At 42.3% G+C, this 21,793-nt stretch overlaps 1 protein-coding gene across 1 annotated transcript in view; it reads left to right on the forward strand.

Moving 5' to 3' along the window:
* The window catches only part of LOC140204518 (terminal nucleotidyltransferase 5A-like), a 59,089-nt gene extending 39,652 nt beyond the window's left edge, over positions 1 to 19,437 (forward strand). Inside the window, exon 2 of the mRNA XM_072271227.1 lies at positions 18,239 to 19,437. Within this exon, the coding sequence (XP_072127328.1) occupies positions 18,262 to 19,437 (1,176 nt within the window). The 5' untranslated portion in view covers positions 18,239 to 18,261. The remainder of the gene's footprint in view (positions 1 to 18,238) is intronic.
* Positions 19,438 to 21,793: the final 2,356 nt, after the last annotated feature.

Consider the following 21,793-nt stretch of genomic DNA (forward strand, 5'->3'; position numbering starts at 1 on the left):
GCTCCCTTCCTGTTCCTGACTTCCACCCATATTGACTCAAAAGAGGATCCTGCTACATTACCCACCCTTTCTGTAGCTGTAATAGTATCCCTGACCAGTAATGCCACCCCTGCTCCCCTTTTTCCGCCCTCTCTATCCCTTTTAAAGCACTGAAATCCAGGAATATTGAGAATCCATTCCTGCCCTGGTGCCAGCCAAGTCTCTGTAATGGCCACTACATCATAATTCCATGTATGTATCCAAGCTCTCAGTTCATCACCTTTGTTCCTGATGCTTCTTGTCATGCTGACTTTGACTCATTTTTTCATTAGTCCTCAAGTACACGGAAACCTCATCCTTAATAATGGACTCCAACACTTCACCAACCACTAAGGTTAGGCTAACTGGCCTATAATTTCCTTTCTTTTGCCTTCTTCCCTTCTTAGAGAGAGGTGTGACCATTGCAATCTTCCAGTCCTCTGGGACCATGCCAGAATCAACTGAATCTTGAAAGATCATGACTGATTCATCCGATATCTCTTCAGCAACCTCTCTCAGACCTCTGGGATGTAGTCCATCTGGTCTAGGTGACTTATCTACCTTAAGACCTTTCAAGTTTGCCTAGCGCTCTTTCCTTTGTTATAGCAGTGACACTCACTCCTGCTCCCTGACACTCATGGGCCTCTGGCATACGGGTAGTGTCTTCCATAGTGAAGACTGAAGCAAGTACTTATTTGGTTGTATTTTAAAACCTTCCCAATCATCCAACTTTCCACTCACTTTTGTTACTTTGTATAACCTTTCCTTTGGCTTTTATACAGTTCTTAACTTCCCTTGGTAGACATGGTTGCCTACCCCTGCCATTTGAGAATATCATCTTCTGTGGGATGCAACTATCCTGTGCCTTGCGAACTATTTCCTGAAACTTCCATCGTCTCTGTTCTGCTGTCATCCCCGCCAGTATCCTCCTCCAATCCACCTGGTCAAACTACTCTCTCATGTCGCTGTAATTCCCTTTCTTCCATTGCGATACTGATACATGTGACCTATGCTTCTCCTTCTCTAATTGCAGTATGAATTCAATCATATTATGGTCACTGCCTGCTCTGGGTTCCTTTATATTAAAGTGACTAATAAAATCTGTGTTATTAAACAACACCCAATCTAAGATAGCCTTTTCCCAAGTAAACTCGAATACCAACTGCTTTAAAATGACATCTCATAAGCTTTCAACAAATTCCCTCTCTCGCGATCCAACACCAGCCTGATTTTCCCAATCCCTTTGCATATTGAAATCCCCCATTACAATTGTGACAGTACCCTTGTTACATGCCCTTTCCAGCTCCCTTTGCAATCTCAACCCCACATCTTAGCTACTATTTGGAGGCCTAAGTATGATTCCCAGAATGGTTTTACAAACCATAATAAGGCCATAAGATAAAGGAGCAGAATTTGGCCATTTGGCTTATCAAGTCTGTTCCACCATTTCATCATGGCTGATCCACTTCCTCTCAGTCCCAATCTCCTGCCTTCTCCCTCTAACTCTTCATATACTGACAGATCAAAATTCTATCAACCTCTACCTTAATTATACCCGACAACTTGGCCTCCACAGCTGCCTGTGGCAACAAATGCCACAGATTCAGCACTCTCTGGATAAAGAAATTCCTCCTCCTCTCCATTCTAGATGGATGACCCTCTATTCTGAGGCTGTGCCCTCTGGTCTTTTATTCCTCCCGAAATGAAAGCTAATATTGTATTTGCCTTCCTCCGACTGACTCAACCAGCAAATTAAACTTTCGGGCAGGGGTTCCTACTGGAGTCCTCAGTTACTGCTTGGGGTCCGTGGCATATAAAGGTTGGGAAGCCTGATATCGGGAATCCTGCATGAGGACTCCCAAGTCACTTTGCACATTGGATTTTTGAATTTTCTCTCCTTTTTTATTTATTCTACCAAGGTGTTTGACCATACACTTCCTGGCACTGAATTCCATCTGCCACTTCTTTGCCCATTCTCCTAATCTGTCTAAGTCCCTCTGCAACCTCCCTGCTTGCTCAACACTATCTACCCTTCATCTTTTCTTTGGATAGTCAGCACATTTAGCCACAATGATATAAATTCCTTCATCCAAATCGTGAGAAGAGTGATCCCAACACAGACCCCTGTGGAACACCACTAGTCACCTGGTAGCCCAACCAGAGAAGTCTTTTATTCCCACTCTGCATCCAGCCAATCAGCCAGTGCTCTATCCATGCTAGCATCTTTCCTATAATACCATGGGTACTTAACTTGCTAAGCAGCCTCGTGTGTGGCAGCTTGTCAAAGCCCATCTGAAAATCCAAGTGCACAACTTCCATAGGCTCTTCTTTGTCTATCCTGATTGCTGTTTCCTCAAAGAATTCGAACAGATTTGTAGGCAAAATTTTCCCTTGAGGAAACCATGTTGACTTGGGCCTATTTTATTATGAGCCTCCAAGTACTCCAAAACCATATCAGTAACGATCAACTTCAATATGTTCCCAACCTCTGAGGTCAAACTAACTGGCCTATAATTTCCTTTCTTCTGCCACTCTCCTTTCTTCAAGAGTGGAGTGACACTTCCTATTTTCCACTACTGCAGAACCATACCAGGATTGCATAATTCTAGAAAAATCATTACTAATGCTCCACAATCCCTTTAACTACCTCCTTCAGGACACTGGGGTGTGGACCATTAGGTCCGAGTGACTTATCGATCTTCACAGTTTTCAGTTTCCCAAGCAGCTTCTCACTTGTAATGGCAACTTCACTCCTTTCTGCCCTTTGACATCCTCGAAACTCCGGCATACTGCTAATGAAGACTGATGCAAAATATTTGTTCAGATCGTCAGGCCCCATTACTACCTCTCCAGTATTATTTTCCGCCGATCCAAAGTAGGACCATAAACACTGGAGGAAACCAGTCACAACGTCATCACGAATACCAATGGGTGGTCCCTTTCCGCTGTCTGCATTTGTGCAAACCCACCACGTGGTCACCCTGACCAGACCCTCCATATGGTAACCTTGATCAGTCCCTACAGATTTGGATGTAGCCTCCTGTAAATCACCCAATGTCCCCTGGCCTTGATTGGTCCCTGCAGATTTGAATGTAGCCTCCTGTAAATCACCCCATGTCCCCTGGCCTTGTGCCTGTTCTTCTGGCAGGGCTGAGTGTAACACTGAAGTTAGACATAGGATTAATTTCTGCCCCTCTGCTTCATCGAAACTGAACTATCCTGTGCTGCTGAATATGCTGAAAAGCTCTCGAGGATCATCTCCCAGCCCACACTTTGGTATATTCACAGCTGTAGAACTCAACTGGGCCATGTACAGTATGTCAAAACGGTATAATACTGTGTCACAGCCAATCCTCCTGGCTCTGCTGTCTCCTGAACTCTTTCCATTACCACAGGTGCCATTGGGCCAGAGGTGTTTAAGGCTCCATCCCCTCTTGGAAAAATCCGTAAGGATTTTCCCCAACAATCCACCCTATTATGGTGCATTGCTTCACATGCTAAATCATGCCGTTCTACATCACTATCATAGTCAGTCCTCACACCAATTGCACATATCACTATTAATATCACTTGTCTCTGAGCTGAGTAAATGCACACGTCACTTGTCCCTGAACTGAGAGTAAATGCACACGTCACTCGTCCCTGAACTGAGAGTAAATGCACACGTCACTCGTCTCTGAGCTGAGTAAATGCACACCCCACTCGTCCCTGAGCTGAGTAAACGCGCACCCCACTCGTCCCTGAGCTGAGTAAACGCACACGTCACTCGTCTCTGAGCTGAGAGTAAACGCACACGTCACTCATCTCTTGAGCTGAGAGTAAACGCACATGTCACTCGTCTCTGAGCTGAGTGTAAACGCACACGTCACTTGTCCGAGCTGAGAGTAAACGCACACGACACTCATCCCTGAGCTGAGAGTAAACGCACACGACACTCATCCCTGAGCTGAGAGTAAACGCACACGTCACTCGTCCCTGAGCTGAGTAAACGCACAAGTCACTTGTCCCTGAGCTGAGAGTAAACGCACACGTCACTCGTCCCTGAGCTGAGTAAATGCACACGTCACTCATCCCTGAGCTGAGTAAATGCACACGTCACTCGTCTCTGAGCTGAGTAAATGCACACGTCACTCGTCTGAGCTTTGTAAATGCCCACGTCACTCGTCTCTGAGCTGAGAGTAAACGCACACGTCACTCGTCCCTGAGCTGAGTAAACGCACAAGTCACTTGTCCCTGAGCTGAGAGTAAACGCACACGTCACTCGTCCCTGAGCTGAGTAAATGCACACGTCACTCATCCCTGAGCTGAGTAAATGCACACGTCACTCGTCTCTGAGCTGAGTAAATGCACACGTCACTCGTCTGAGCTTTGTAAATGCCCACGTCACTCGTCTCTGAGCTGAGTGTAAATGCACACGTCACTCGTCTCTGAGCTAAGTAAATGAACACATCACTCGTCTCTAAGCTGAGCTAAATGTACACATCACTGGTCACTGAACTGAGAGTTGACTCTGCAGATTTTCGATCTTGGTGTGGTTGGTGCTGCCTTTCTTCTCAGCTACTGATTGCTGCATGACATTCATGGCAGTTTGTAAATCCTGACACTGTCTTTCCCATTTCTCTATTTGTCTGTTTACTCTCCTCTTTACTCGTTACATGCTCACTCTGAGCCTGAATCTGACCTCAAGTGGATCAAGTTTGCCTGACTCAGCTCCTGCAGAATTTCATTTTCTTTCCTCTCTCTAGCTCAGTTCTCTCTCTCTCTAACTCTTCCCTACACTTACACAATTCCTCTGCCAGTTTCTGCTTTCCTCTTTAATTTCAATTAGGTCTTCCAGCATTCATCCCATTAGAATAGCTTTTTTAATCCTTTGTAATTCCTTTGATTTCTTTTTACTAACTGTTTGCCACAATACATCCCCAGGGTCCCTGACCCTCCACTCTCAACCTTTCCTATCCACTCCTCATAGTCAGGTCATTTTCTTAGTATATATCTATGGAAGTAATCGCTCCAATCCTCCAAAACCCCTGGGTTCTTTCCTCTCCCCATTTTAATATTCTAACCTAATGGGTGGTTCAGCTTGTAACCAGGGTCCCAGACCTTGATTCTTTCTTTTCGAGCCCTCCCAGGGACACCAAACTCTGTTGAATATTATCAACTGATCTTGGTTAGGCAATTTGTGATGCAACTCTTAATTAATCAAAACTTACACTTTATTGTCTTTGCACAAACATCAATGTAACCATAACATAAAGTATGCCAAAAACATAAAATATGAATTCCACAGTTCCCCCTGTACCAATACTCACTCAGGCCATTTCTCTAATTGGCCAAACGATTAAACCATTTTCTCCCAGCCCCTGATATAGGGCTCTTCTTACGATAGTCTCTGGAGTTCTCACCACTTTTCATTTGAATCCTTTCATTCTTATATTCTTTCCTTATCAGTTCATATGTTGCAATTCAATCTCATCGGCTCAAGATCACCTGACTAACTTGCGTCAGATTTCCATTGAGTGTTGCCAAGGGCTACCTAACTTTGTGCCTTCTGTGACTTCTTTAGTTCTGATTAACTCTAATTCAAACTAGTCAAACCGGATCACCCAGACATTGGGCCAAAGTAACAAGATTACCTCTGCACACCTGCCATTGTACACAACACACAGTTCATCTGAGAATGGTCTCAGGTTTAGCAGATCATCAACAGAGACTCTTTGTGGCCATATTCAATTGCTCTGATTAAGTTATCCCAGAGCAAGAAACAGTTCATCAAACAGTTCACAAAATGGAGGGTACAGAGCAGCTGCAGAAAATGGCATATTCCATTCCTTCAAGTACATGGCAACAACAAAGACATCTGGTTTGTGTACTTCCACTGTCCTTAACCCAGTCGAGTTTGATGTTTCCTTCCATATTTTAACTCATTCATAGCCAAAAAGAGGGGGTACAGAAAAGGGTCACAATGATGCTGCCCATATAGGAAGGCTTGAGTTCTCAGGTGAGATTTACAAGACTATAAAACCACAAGATATAGGAGCAGAATTAGCTCATTTGGCCCATTGAGTCTGCTCTGCCATTTCATCCTGGCTGATCCATTTTCACTCTCAGGCCCAACCTTTTGCCTTCTCCATGTTTCCCTTCATGTCCTGACCAATCAAGAATCTATCAATCTCTGCTATAATAATACCCAATGACATAGCCTCCACAGCCACCTATGGCATTGAGTTCCACAGGTTCACCACTCTATGGCTAAAGAAATTCCTCCTCATCTCCATTCTAAAAGGAGGCCCCTCTATTCTGTGCCTGTGTCTTCTGGTCTTAGACTCCTCCACCAAAGGAAGCATCCTCTTCCATCCACTCTATTGAGACCTTTCAACGTTCAATAGGTTTCAATGATGTCACCCCTCATTCTTCTGAATTCCAGAGAGTAACCATTCTTCATATGATAAGCCTTTCGATCCCAGAATCATCTTTGTGAATATCCCTTATACCCTCTCCAGTTTCAGTACATCCTTTCTAAAATAAGGGGCCCAAAACTGCTCACAATATTCCAAGTGAGGCCTCAGTAGTGCCTTATACAGTCTCAACATTACATCCTTGCTTTTATGTTCTGGTCCTCTTGAGTTGAATGCTAACATCACATTCGCCTTCCTCTCCACAGACTCCACTTGCAAATTAACCTTTAGGGAATCCTGAACCAGGACTGCCAAGTCCCTTTGTGGCTCGGAGTTTTGAATTTTCTCTCCATTTTGAAAATAGTCCACACTTTTATTTCTTCTACCAAAATGCATGACCGTACACTTCCCAACATTGTATTCCATCTACCACTTTTTGGCCCATTCTCCTAATCCAAGTCCTTCTGTAGCCTCTCTACTTCCTTAATACTACCTGCCCCTCCACCTATCTTCATATTGTCTGCAAACTTGGCTACAGTGCCGTCAATTCCATCATCCAAATCATTGACATATAACGTAAAAAGAAGTGGTCCCAACACAGACCCCTGTGAACACACCTGTCACTGGCAGCCAATCAAAAAAGGCTTCCTTTACTCCTACTATTTGTCTTCTGCCAATCTGTCTTTGCTTTATTCATGTAATCCTTCCTGTAATACCATGGGCTCTTAACTTGTTAAGCAGCCTCATGTTTGGTACCTCCTGAAACTCCAAGTATACAATGTTCACCAATTTTCCTTTGTCTATCCTGCTTGTTATTTCTTCAAAGAATTCCAACAGATTTGTCAGGCAAGATTTTCCTTTAATGAAAACATGCTGACTACAGCCTATTTTATCATGTGCCTTCAAGTACCTGAAACCACATCCTTAACAATTAACTCCAACATCTTCTCAGCCACTGAGGTAAGAACCTAATTTCCTTCCGTCTTTACTTTCTTCTTGAAGAGAGGAGTGACGTTTGTAATTTTCCAGTCCTCCAGAACCATACCAGGATCAATTTATTCTTGAAAGATCATTACTAATGCCTCCCCAATATCTTCAGCTACTCCTTCAGAACCCTACGAGGTATACTGTTGGGTCCAGGTGATCCATCTACCTTCATCCCTTTCAGTTTCCCGAGAACCTCCTACCTAGTAATGGCAATTTCATACACTTCTGTCTCCCAACACTCTAGAACCTCCAGCATACTGCTCGAGTCTTCCACAGTGAAGACTGATGGAAAATACTTACTCAGTTCAGCTGATATTTCCTTGTGCCCCTTTACAACCTTTGCAGCAACATTTTCCTACAGTCCAATAACTATTCTCGCCTCTTTTTTACACTCTGGAGAAACTTTTGGTATCTTCTTTAATAATACTGGCCAGCTTACCTTCAGAATCCATTTTTTCCTTCTTTATGACTTTTTTAATTGCCTTCTTTAGGTCTTAAAATCTCTAACTTCCCACTAATTTTTGCTCTAATATATGTCCTCTCTGGCTTTTCAGTTGACTTTAACTTGTCAGCCACAATTGTGTCATCAATTGTGAGAGAGTTAGATATGGCCTTTGTGGCTAAAGGGATCAGGGGGTATGGAGGGAAGGCTGGCACAGGGATGACCAGCCATGATCATACTGAATGGCGGTGCAGGCTCGAAGGCTGAATGGCCTACTCCTGCACCTATTTTCTATGTTTCTATCATCCCGTTACAGTATATCTTCCTTTTTGGGATGTATATATCCTGTGCCTTCCAATTTGCTCCTGGAGATTCCAGACATTGCTGTTTTGTTGTCAACCCTGCCAATGTTCTTTTCCAATCAATTTTGGTTCGCTGTTCTCTTGTGACTCTGTAAATCCCTTAACTCTACTGTAATACTGATATATCTGAATTTAGCTTCTCCTTCTCAAATTTAGTGTGAATTTGTTCATATGATGTTCACTCACCCCTAAGGGTTCCTTTACCTTAAACTCTCTAATCAATTCCAGTTCATTGCCCAGCAGAATCACCGACCCCTAGTGGGCTTGAACCTGAGCTGTTCTCAAAAGTTGTTTCAGAGGCATTTTAGAAATTCGTCTTGGGATCCAGCACTAACCTAATTTTCCCAATCTATCTGCATATTGAAATCCATGATTATTGTAACATTGCCCCTTTGACACACATTTGCTGTTTGCCATTGAAATTTGTAGACCACATCTTTACTAGTGTCTGGGGTCTGTATAAAATTCTCATCAGGGTCTTTTTACCCTTGCAGTTCCTCAGTTCTACCCACAATGATTCAACACCTTCTGATCCTCTTTCTAATGATTTGTTTTGATTTTTTTTTTTACCAACTGAGCTATGCCAGCTGCTCTGTCTACCCACCTGTCCTTTTGATTAAAGTGTATACTTGGCTGTTAAGCTTCCAGTTATAATCTTCTTTCAGCCATGATTCAGTGTTGCGCACAACATCATACATGCTAATTTGTAACTGTGCTGCAAGTTCATCGACCTTATTCCGTATACTGTGCGCATTCAAACTTAACACCTTCAGTCCTGTATTCACCCTTTTTGATTTTGTCCGCCTTTTACATTGCAACTCATCCTGTTGACAGCAATTTTGCCCTATTGTTAGCCTCTCCTTGCTGAGAGTTTCACTACACACTGCCTCAGTTTGTAAACCAACTACCCCATCCACACTGCTATCACACTGCCATTAATCATCCCCCAATCAGATTCAAAAGGCTGGGATGGTTTACACTGGAACAAAGAAGCCAGAAATATTTTTGTTCATACATAGCTTGGAGTGGTTAGATAGTGGACGCAAGCCTCAACTACTTCGGATATGACCTTATTCTTTATACTGACATTATTTGGCTGAGGAAGTTTGGCAGGACCTTTTCTTTGTCTCCATTATAGAGGACTGAAACCAGATTTTTCTCAGGTATTAAATAGTAATGCAAAAAATTGTGTACAACGTGTGAGCAGGAAATAGTTAATTAATCTGAAAAATATATTCAAAATCAAAATGATTAATTGTCAAATAACTGGAAAATTAGTGGTTTCAGTCCTTCCATGATAGATATATATGATACAATGGTTTTTAAGACTCATCCACGATTTCAAACTTTTTGTGTTGAGGATTTGATATTATTTCTGAAAGAAAGACATCTATATGTATTTTGTACTTTACAAAGATATGCAAAGAGCTTTCTAACCATTATGCCACAGTACAGTTAACCATGGCCTTCCCTCTCCTGGAGTTTTCAATGAATACCTCCTCAGCAATAAGTTAGCCATATGGTACGAGTTAGTCAGCCCTAATAACTTTGACCATTGAACATAATACTGTAGCATAAGCTGTCATCTTATTGAAAAAAATGATGGCTGTGTTGGAACTGGTGAAATTCATGTAGTAAGGCCATTCTGAGGTTTGTTTAGCATTGGGAAGTTGAGAGAAATCTGCACTTGGCATCTGACCTGAAATCTAATAATGACATCCCGTGCTCAAAGTAATTTTATCTTAGTAGTGATTACAATTTCTAAGTTTACAGCACTTGGATATTATAGTGCAGTGTTGTAATGTGATGACTACCTATGAACATAATTTTAACATAGAACATTACAGCATAGTACAGGCCCTTCAGCCCATGATGCTGTGCTAACCTTTTAACCCCAAGATAAATCTAACCCTTCTCTCCCACATAGCCCCCTATTACCGCACCTGTGCAGAACAATCCATGTACTCTGCACTCTCTGACATCCTCCCGAGAGTTTCTTCCAATCACCCCTCATATTAGCCATTTCCGCCCTGGGAAAAAACGCTCTCTCTATCTGCTAGATCTATGCTTCCTGTCATTTTGTATAACTTTATTAAGCCACCTCTCATCCTCCTCTCTCCAGAGAGAAAAGCAGTGAAAATGCGGAATGTTACAGTTTAAATTGGTCTGAGAGAAATGCAGTGAAGCTGTAAATTGGTAAACAACAGGAATTCTGCAGATGCTGGAAATTCAAGCAACACACATAAAAGTTGCTGGTGAACGCAGCAGGCCAGGCAGCATCTCTAGGAAGAGTGCAGTCGACGTTTCAGGCCGAGACCCTTCGTCCTGACGAAAGGTCTCGGCCTGAAACGTCGACTGCACTCCTGTAAATTGGTGTATCTTTTAATAAGAGGTTTTTTAAATGGAAAATAGAAGTGGACATGATGTGTTTGAAAGCTGTTAAATTCAAAATCGGTAAGACCAGAAGACCCTGAGATACAGGAGCAGAATTGCCCCATTAGCTAGTTTTGAGAGGGGTAGCAACAACAACAACAACAACCTTACACTCAACATTAGTAAGACCAAGGAATTGATTGTGAAGTTCAAGAAGTGGATACATACCAGTCTTTATTGAGGGATGGGAAATAGTGAGCAGTTTCATGTTCCTGGATGTCAGCATCTCTGAGGATCTATCCTGGGTCTAACATATTGATGCAAATACGAAGACATAATGATACAAATACAGCCCCTATATTTCATTAGGAGATTGAGGAGACTCTGTAAGTCACTGAAGACTCTCGCCAATTTCTACAGATGTTCCAAGGAGAGCATTGTAGCTGGTTGCATCACTGACTGGTATGGAGGAGCCACTACACAGGATCGGAAAAGCCTGCAGAAAATTGTAAACTCAGCCAGCTCCATCACGGGCATCAGTCCCCCCAACACTGAGGACACCTTTAAAAGGCGATGCCTCAAAAAGGTGGCATGAATCATTACGGACCCCCATCACCCGGGACGTGCCCTCTACTCATTGTTACCATCAAGGAGGAGGCACAAGAGCCTGAAGCCATGCACTTAATGTTTCAGGAACAGCTTCTTCCCTCCACCGTCACATTTCGGGATGCACAATGAACACCACCTCAGAACTTGTATCTTCTTTTTTTTTTGTTCTCTTTCTGTGTTACTATTTAATTTAATGTTGTTCTAATATACATTTGCACTGTATTGCTGTCACAAAACAACAAATTTCATGACATATGGCTGGGATAGTAAACCGGATTCTGATTCAGATTCTGTTCAACCATTTGATTATTTAATTTCACTCTCAACCCCATTCTCCTGCCTTCTCCACATAACCTTCGATGTCTTTACTAACTTCCGCTTATATACACCCAATTACTTGGCTTCTACAGTCATCTGTGGCAATGAGTTACACAGATTCTCCATCCTCTGGCTAAAGAAATTCCTCCTCATCTCTGTTCTAAGGGGATGTCCTGGTATTCTGAGGCTATGTCCTCTGGTCCTGGACCCTCACATTATTGGAAACATCCTCTCTACATCCATTCTATCTCGGTCTTGCAATATTCGGTAGAGTTCAATGATATTTTCTAAACTCCAGTGAAACCTGTCCCAGAGCCATCAAATGCTGCTCATACATTAACCCTTTTATTCTCAGGATCATTCTCGTAAACTTTCTCTGAATATTCTGCAAATCCAGCACATCCTTTTTTAGATTTGGGACCCAAAACTGCTCACAATACTCCAAATGGCGGGAGGAGAGCAGCGCACTGCACGCGTGCGCAGCCCTCCGGTGAAAAATAATATTGTATCTGTTAAATAGGGACCATGGACAATTCTGATTTGATGGAGAATGGATGTGAAAGCACAGAGGAACATCTGGAGAAATTTCTGAAACGCTCGTTCGCTGCTGTCGTTACTGCGTGGTCAGGAATCTTTCGGAGGGTAGGCCTCAAAATCCCCGGCTTTGTTTGCTGTTGGCGACCGAGGTTGAGATCGAATGGTTCAGACAGAGATGGCGCTCAGTACTTGGTGTCGGACAGCTGATCAGAGCTCGAAGTTTTCAGATGACTCAGAGTCGGACTATGGTCGGCATGGCAAGGAGAGTTCTTCCTTCTCCTGTCTGCGTGAGATGTGGGATATTTGAGAGACTTTTAACTTTTACTGTACTCATGGACTTCTTCATCAAGTTATGGTATTGTTGCACTGTTGTAACTATATGTTATAATTATGTGGTTTTGTCAGTTTTTCAGTCTTGGTCTGTCCTGTGTTTTGTGATATCACACCGGAGGAAATATTGTATCATTTCTTAATGCATGCATTACTAAATGACAATAAAAGAGGACTATGTGTCTTCGTAATCTAAATGCAGTCTGAGCAATGCCTTAAAAAGCATCAGTATTAAATCTTTGCTTTTATATTCCAGTTCTTTCACAATGAATGCTAACATTGCATTTGCCTTCCTTACTACTGACTCAAACTGCAAATTAATGTTTAGGGAATTGTGCATGAGTACTCCCAAGACCCCTTGCAACTCTAATTTCTAAATTTACTTCCTGTTTATAAAATAGTCTATGCCTTTATTCTTTCTACCAAAGTACACTTCCCTACACTGTATTCCATTTGCCATTTCTTTGTCCATTGTCCTAATCTGTCATAGAGCTTCTGCAGACTCCCCACATCCTCAACTCTACCAATCTCTCTACATATCTTTGTAGCTCCACAAACTTGGCCACAAAGCCATGATATTTGGCATTCAGATGATTAACACAAAACATGGAAAGCAGTGAACACAACACTGAACCCTGGAGAACACCACTAATCACTAGCAGGCAACCAGAAATGGCTCCCTTTATTCCCACTCTTTGTCTCCTGCCAGACAGCCAATCTTCTATCCATGCTAGTACCTTCCTAGTTTAGTCGCCTCACGTGTGGCACCTTGTCAAAGGCCGCCTGGAAATCCAAGTACACAACATCCACTGCTTCTCCTTTGTCCATCCTGCCTGTTATTTCAGAGAAAGGTGAGCTTCATTTGTCACATGTACGTTGAAACAGACAGTGGGTGAAATGCATTGTTTACATTAAATGAAGTCTGTAAGGATTGTGCTGAGCTGCCTGCAAGTTCCATCACATTTCCCACAAATCACTAACCATAATCATACCTGTTTGGAAAGTGGGAGGAAACCCACACAACTACATCTTCTGAGTTATACTCAGAATATCCAGCCGTTGCTGCTACTATCATCTCTACTAGTGTCCCCTTCCAATCAACTTTGGCTTGCTCCTCTCTCATACCTCTGTAGTTACACTTGTTCCACTCCAAAACTCATAAATCTGACTTTAGTTCTCTCTCTCAAACTGCAGGGTGAATTCTACCATATTCTGATCACTGCTTCTTGGGTCTCTAAAAATAACCGGTTCATTACACACACCCAATCCCAAATTGCCTTTCCCTGAGTGGGCTCAACCACAAGCTGCTCTAAAAAGCCATCTCATGGGCATTCTACAAATTACTTCTCTTGAGATTCAACAACAATCTGATTTTCCACATCTACCTACATACTGAAATTCCCAATGCCCTTTCTGACGTGCCCATTGTAATTTGTCTCAATTTCTTGGCCCCTGTTTGGAGGCCTGTATATTACTCTTATCGGGGTCTTTTTACCTGTGCTATTTCTTAACTCTACCCACAGGATTATACATATTCTGATCCTATGTCACTTAGGATTTAGGGTTATTTCTTTACAAAAAGCCATCTCACCCCCTTTGCTCAACTTCCTGTCCTTTCAATACGATGTTTATCCTTGGACGTTCAGCTGCCAGCTGTGATCTTTGAGCCATGTCTCAGCGATGACCACAAATTCATACCTGCCAATTTCTAATAATATTACAAGATCATCTATCTTATTTCATATAGTGTGTGCATTCTAATATAACAACTTCAATCCTGTATTCATCACCTACCTTTTCAAATTTGTTTCTATGTTGCTTGAAGTTAAATTTCTTATCCCTTTCTAAACTTTGTGTCTTATTCTGAATATGTCAGTGACCTTTCCTGCTCTCTCCTTCCCTTTTATTTTATCCTCACTTGTCCAAGCTGTTGAATCCCCCCCACTTTAAACAGCTCCCTCCTTCTCCAATCATGATACCAATGTCCCACAAATTCAAACCCTCTGTAATTGTAAATGTTGTAGATTGTAAATGTTACTCCATTCTTTAAGAAGGGAGGAATGCAAAAGGAAGGCAATTATAGACCAGTTAGCCTAACCTCAGTGGTTGGGAAAGTGTTGGAGTCCATTATTAAGGATGAGGTTTGGGGTACTTGGAGACTAATGATAAAATAAGTCAAAGTCATTATGGTTTCTGTTAAGGGGAACCTTGCCTGACAAATCTGTTAGAGGGCTTTGAGGAAATAACAAGCAGAGTGGACAAAGAAGAGGCAGTGGATGTCATTTACTTGGATTTTCAAAAGGCATTTGATAAGGTGCCATACAAGAGGCTGCTTAACAAGATAAAATCCTATGTGTTACAGGAAAGATACTGGCATGGATAGAGGAATGGCTGACAGGCAGGAGGCAGTGAGTGGGTTATAAAAGGGGTTGGTTGCCGGTGGCTAGTGATGTTCCTCAGGGGTCAGTATTGGGACCACCACTTTTCATATTATTTGTCAGTTATTTGGATAATGGAATTGGAGGTTTTGTGGCAAAGTTTGCAGATGATACGAAGATAGGTGGAGGGGTAGGTAATGCTGAGGAAGCAATGCGATTGTAGCAGGACTTAGACAATTTGGAAGAATGGGCAAAAAAGTAGCAGGTGGAATACAGTGTTTAAAAATGTATGATAATGCTTTTTGGTAAAAGGAACAATCGTGTGGACTATTATCTAAATGGGGAGAAGGCTCCTACATCAGAGGTGCAGAGAGACTTATGAGTTCTCATGCAAGACTCCCAGAAGGTTAATTTACAGGTTGAGTTTATGGTAAAGAAGCCAAATGCAATGTTGGCAATTATTTCAAGGGGAGTAGAATATAAACACAAGGAGATAATGCTGAACCTTTATAGGACACTAGTCAGGCCGCACTTGGAGAACTGCCAACAGTTTTGGGCCCCATATCTCAGAAAGGATGTGTTGTCATTGGACAAAGTCCGGAGGAGATTCACGAGGATGATTCTGGGAATGAAGGCATTAACAATGAGGAGCGTTTGGCACCCTTGGGCCTGTACTCACTGGAATTTAGAAGAACATGTGGGGATCTCATTGAAACCTACCATATGTCAAAAGGACTCGATAAGGTGGATATGGAGAGGATGTTTCCTCTGGTGTGGTTATCCAGAACTCGAGGGTACAGCCTCAAAACTGAGGGTGACACTTTAGAGCAGAGGTAAGGAGGAATTTTTTTTTAGGTGGAGTAGTGAATCTGTGGAATGCTGTGCCACAGACTGCGGTGGAGGCCAAGTCCGTGGGGATATCTAAGACAGAAGTTGATAGTTTCCTGATTGGTCAGGTCAGCAAAGGATACGGCAAGAAGGCAGGTGTATGGGGTTGAGTGGGATCCAGGATCAGCCATAATGGAATGGCGGAGCAGACTCGATGAGCTGAATGGCCTAATTTTGCTCCTATGTCTTATGATCTATATATCTCAGATGACAATCCAGAGATTATTTCTTTTCAGTTCTAGCTGCTCAAATTTCCCCAATATAACCATAACAACTGGAACTTTCCCTTCCCACTTCAAATTCCTCTGTACATGACATTGAGATGTTCCAGACCCGGGCACTAGACAGACAATACAGCCTTTAGGACTCTCAAACCTTATGACAGAGAATTGTGTCTATTCCTCTGAGTATACTACAGTATCACCATCTACAATTACATTTCTCTGCTCTGCCCCCGCTAGAATGGTTCCCTGAACTTGTGTCATAGTTTGGTTGCTTGTCCTTCACTCAGCCCCACACTCATTCTCACAAAGAGCAACAATATCTCACCTGTTGCAAAAGTTCAAGAGCTGAGGCCCCTCCAGCACTATCTCTTGGATCCCCTATCTTTCTCACTCACAATCACACTCTCTTGTCCCTGGCAATTTGAAGTAGTAAATCTAATGGGTGAGACTGCCTCCGGAAAGTGTCCAAGTAACTCTCTCCCTCTCTGATGCATTGCAGTGTTTGAAGCTCAGATTCTGGATCATCAAACTGGAGCCTGATTTCCTCAAGCAACCAACACATGCTACTGATGTGGTCATCAGAAACCACAATGTGCAGCTACAGCACATCATGGGATGCTGCATCCTTACTTCATTTAATTAGTTGTAATTTGGTATTATTTTAGTTAAATAATATAAATAAAATAAAAACACTTACTTGTTTTCAATTGCTGTCATCTTTGGGTATTATGGCTCCTCAGCAAAGTTGTAGAAATAGTGAACACCAAATTAATTTTCAGAAAATTGGAATGTGACAGGGGTTAATGGAACCGTTTTATGCTAAGGAGGAATGCTATCCAAGTAAAAATTCAAAGCCGTAAAAAGAAATTGGATTTGACAGTTGCCAAGGAGATCAGTCAGAACATTCTGGTTACAGAGCCTCTTGTTGCTCACTGACCAGAGCCTGCCCAGCCTCAGGCCACCTTTTGAGTTTGGAGATCAGCCTGTTCAGCCTCTGCCATTGCTGGGCCCCGACAGTGGTGAGTATGAGCAGTGAAATATTCATTTCCTGGCTTCTCAGTGACTGACTTTCACACTTGCAGGCAGCCTGCTGTCTGCCATTGTCCCTACAATACCCAAAAGGGTCCAGCACAAAAAAGGCCAATCATGTTCAAGTTGGCTGTTTTCCCGATCTACATGAATCCCATTGACCTGTGTTAGGCCTGTATCCTTCTATGCCTTGTCTTCAAGTGTCTGTCTAAATGCATTTTAAATGTAGTGATTCTATCCAATTCTATCCACTTCCTCTGGCAGTGAGTTCCAGATAGCGACCACTCTCCTTTAAAGAATTATCTACCTCCACAACTCTGTGGGTGGGAAATTCCAGAGATTCACAAGCATCTGTGCATTTAAGTGCACCTCAGGTTTAATGCACATTTGGTTCTGATGTACTTTGGATTTATTGCACCTTGATTTGAAATCAACACCCGTTTTCCGCCTATTCAGGCCCCCAAATTTGACAAACAAACTGATAGAGGAGCTCCACAGGTCAGGCAGCCTTTGTGGAGTGGAATGGACAATCAAGGCTTCAGTTCAAAACTATTCATTTGGATCATCTCTCCACAGAAGCTGCCTGATCATTGAGTTCCTCTTGCAGTTTGTTTGTTGCTCCAGATTCCAGCATCTGTAATCTCTGGTGCCCCAAGTTTAATATCCATGTACTAGTGGGAACATCTCAAATTCTGCATTGCCATGTCATGTGAGACCCCCCTCTCCACACCCCCACCGTCAAATGCCATGCTTCATTAAAAAATGAACTCTGGTTGCTAATCCAAAAACTTAACCCCCCCCCCCCCCCGCCGCCACTGTTACAAATGAAAGAAAATCTGCAGATTCTGTAAATCTGAGCAACGCACACAAAATGCTGGAGGAACTGAGCATCAGTCAACTGTACGTTCTTTTCTATGGATGCTGCCTGACCTGCTGAATTCTTCCAGTACTTTGTGTATGTTGTCTCCATGCTATTGACCTCATCTAGTGATTATTGATGTATTATTCTAGATTGCCAGCAGATATTTACCGCTACCTCCCTCCCCAGGAATCCTCAGGCATGGATATTACCAGAAAGCAAAGTCAAACACTGGTCCCGAACAAAAACAAGAAGAATTTGGAAAGATCTTTCTACACTGATGAGCTTTCATAAAATCCTGCACTTATGTCTAATCATCGGCACTGACAGGATTCTCTGCTCCTGTCACTATATATGCTGCTTGGTCTGCTGACTGATTTTAGTTTTACTAGATTTTGTAAAAACAATAATCACAAAGTAGGATTGGAATAAACAAACACTTACCTGGAATGTTACTTACACCACACATTTATTGTCTTTACTTTGTAGACAAAGAATTACTAAACCACATCATGGATGCAAGTTTTGACCGGAGATTCAACACACTTAGCTGGCAACAAATTCAGAGCTTGGACCAAGTCTTAACAGAAGTAATACCAATTCATGGAAGAGGCAATTTTCCCACCCTGGAAATAAAGCCAAAAGACATAATTTATGTTGTGAAGGATCGGCTCGAAGAGAATGGGATTATGGTTCATGACATTCGACTTAATGGCTCCACAGCAAGTCACATCCTTGTGAATCAAAATGGAACAAGTTATAAGGATCTTGATGTTATCTTCAGAGTTGAATTGGTTGGGGAGGAAGAGTTCCAGTTGGTAAAGACAGTGGTATTAAATTCTCTCCTGGACTTTCTACCTCAAGGTGTTAATAAAAAAAAGATCACAGGACTTACTCTGAAAGAGGCCTATGTTCAGAAAATGGTTAAAGTTTCCAATGATCATGATCGGTGGAGTCTCATCTCCCTGTCTAACAACAGTGGGAAAAATGTTGAGCTAAAATTTGTTGATTCCTTGCGTCGCCAATTTGAATTTAGTGTAGACTCTTTCCAAATAATTCTAGATTCACTGCTATATCTTTTCAACTGTCCGCAAGACACTATGACAATGGAGACTTATCCAAATGTTGTAGCAGAGAGTATGTATGGGGATTTCCAGGAAGCAATGGATCATCTGAAGTACAAACTAATTGCTACTAGAAACCCTGAAGAAATTCGAGGTGGGGGTTTGCTTAAATACAGTGATCTCCTTGTTCGAGAATTTAAACCAGCATCTGATGCAGAGATCAAAAGTTTGGAGCGTTACATGTGCTCGAGGTTTTTCATTGATTTCCCAGATGTATCTGAGCAGCAAAGAAAAATTGAATCCTACCTAAGGAACCATTTCATTGGGGAAGAGAAAAACAAGTATGATTACCTGATGACTTTGCACCAAGTTGTGAATGAAAGCACTGTCTGTCTGATGGGACATGAGAGAAGACAGACATTGAACATGATCACCCTTTTGGCTCTTAGGGTGCTAGGTGAACAGAATATCATACCGAATGCTGCTAATGTCACTTGCTACTATCAGCCTGCCCCTTATGTCAGTGACCGGAGCTTTAGTAATTATTACATAGCACGTGGACAGCTGCAGCTTGTGTCTCAGCTCTATCCACTCCACATCAATATGCAGACTGGTATGGTTTAGTTTTAAAACAAATTCAAATATCAGACTTTGAACTACACCCAGGCTTTTAAGTCTCAAAGAGCTGAAGGAAGAGGAAGGCTGTAACCGATTCTGTTGATGACTGAGGATACACGCCAATTTCTGGGTAACCCACATTTAAGCTGGGCTGTAAATGGATGACCAAACTACCTGCATATGTGTGTGTGTGCCACATTATAAACTTAAATGCTCATTTGGTAAGAAATAATCTCAGAGCTGATTAAGCACAGACAGGATTGTAATAGCAGGGAGCGGTTTTTTTTCTATAAACTGTTAAACCAATACAGACATAGAAAGATATGTTATTAACTTAAATTAGATCATCTGAATTACAGCCCTTTGTACTTGTGTTTTGGTGATTGTGGTTAAGATCACAAACACTTTTCCAGTGAAAGTGTAGTTACCAAAGTGTATCAGTGATCAGAAATACTGAGTGCATTGGGAATAACCACTTTATACTTGAACTGTTGTGGTTATATAATAGTAACTTGCAACACCAAGTGCTTGTAGGAATAATTTCCCAAATGTGAAATGATGTGACCAAGAAATCGTTTATTAACCAAAGAGTCTTTGAAAATAATGCATCATCCAAGTGCCTAAGCTATGTTGATAGGTCTTTAAAGCTAATTGAATAATCATTTCAGGACATGCCATTTGGACTGCGACAGTAGCTTACAAAGTCACTGCCCTTGTGATAAAAGCTTACAGTTCAGAATTCAGTACACCAGGGGTCCCCAACCTTTTTCGCACTGCGCACTGGTTTAATATTGACAATATTCTTGCGGACTGGCCGACCTGGGGAGGGGTAGGGTTGCCAACGGCCAAGAGTAGCAGTCAAATACGTTGTGTTTACCCAACCTACAATGACCATGAAGTCTTGCGCGGGCACCATTACGCATGCATGACCTTCGGATGCGTGTACCTGCCGATTCTGTTCGGCGAGGGGGGGGGGATGTTAATCACGACTGGAATATCGGTGATAAGTGGCTAATACACTCAATTGCGTTTCCAAAAGGGTTTATCTAACGAATTTAATATTAAACACACAGCGCATATTTTCCTCGCATGAATATAGTGATAAGTCAATTATCAGGGGAGCTTGAAGTGTTGAACGAATTTCCAGTTGAAGTGGCAGAAGCAGGTTCGATATTGTAATTTGAAGAAAAATTGGATAGGTATATGAACAGGAAAGGAATGGAGGGTTGTGGGCTGAGTGCAGGTCGGCGGGACTAGGTGAGAGTAGCGTTCGGTACAGACTAGAAGGGCAGAGATTGCCTGTTTCCATGCTGTAATTGTTGTATGGTTATATAAGTGAATAGCATCATAATATTTTAAGTAATGTTTGGATATTAAACACACAACACATATTTTCCCCGTATGAACATATAAAATCATTGCAACACACCAATATCACTGAATCAGTGGGAACCCTGGGCTTGTTTCCCTGCAACAACACGGTCCTATCGAGGGGTGATGGGAGACAGTGATACTCGAAGGGGGTTCCTTATGACCAGTCTGTTCCACAATTTAGTTTTCGTTGCATTCATTGCAGAAAACTCCGCTTCGCAGAGATATAATGTTGGAAATGGAAGCAACGTTTTCAGTTCTTTCGTGGCTATCTCAGGATATTTAGCCTTCAGTTTGATCCAGAATGCCGGCAGAGATGTTATGTCAAAAATACTTTTCAGCCTGTTGTCATTTGCAAGCTTAAGGAGTTGATCTCCTTCCCGCGCTGACATGGATGACGCGCGGGTAATGACCTCGCATGCGTAATAGCTCAACAGAGCGTGACAGGGAATGAGAAAAGGTGCAGCTGACTCATATCGCCAAATCATATCGTTTCCTCGCGGCCCGGTAGCCCTTGCTTTGCGCCCGGTACCGGTCCGCGGTCCGGTGGTTGGGGAACGCTGCAGTACACCATGAATGGGACGGTATGTGGATGCAGTGTAATTTCCACAAGCTATGTTATAATTTTAACATTCTGTTACCTTGCAATATTTTCTTCATTTCAGCTGTATCCCTTTCAAACCTAGTTGTCACTTCAGGGAAAATGAATCTGTTCAGTCAAAGAGCCGATTTCAACATTCCAAGGAATGGTATATACAGCATCTTCATGTTTTATCCAGGCACCAAGTGCTCCCAAAATGACACCAAGTAGAATGTTTGTGTTTGGTGCTCAGACATGAGTGTCATTCATTTATATCTGCTTACCAAAAGTACAGGTCCCTACAACAAATAGTCCAATACTTTGATTTATGAATTAAACTGATTGACCCTATTAGAGTTAACGGGTTAATCCAAAAGGTGCTCTGTGGTTTCAGTGCTGATGAGAAATGCT

The sequence above is a fragment of the Mobula birostris genome, chromosome 10 (assembly GCF_030028105.1).
Source record: "Mobula birostris isolate sMobBir1 chromosome 10, sMobBir1.hap1, whole genome shotgun sequence".
Taxonomy (NCBI): Eukaryota; Metazoa; Chordata; class Chondrichthyes; order Myliobatiformes; family Myliobatidae; genus Mobula; species Mobula birostris.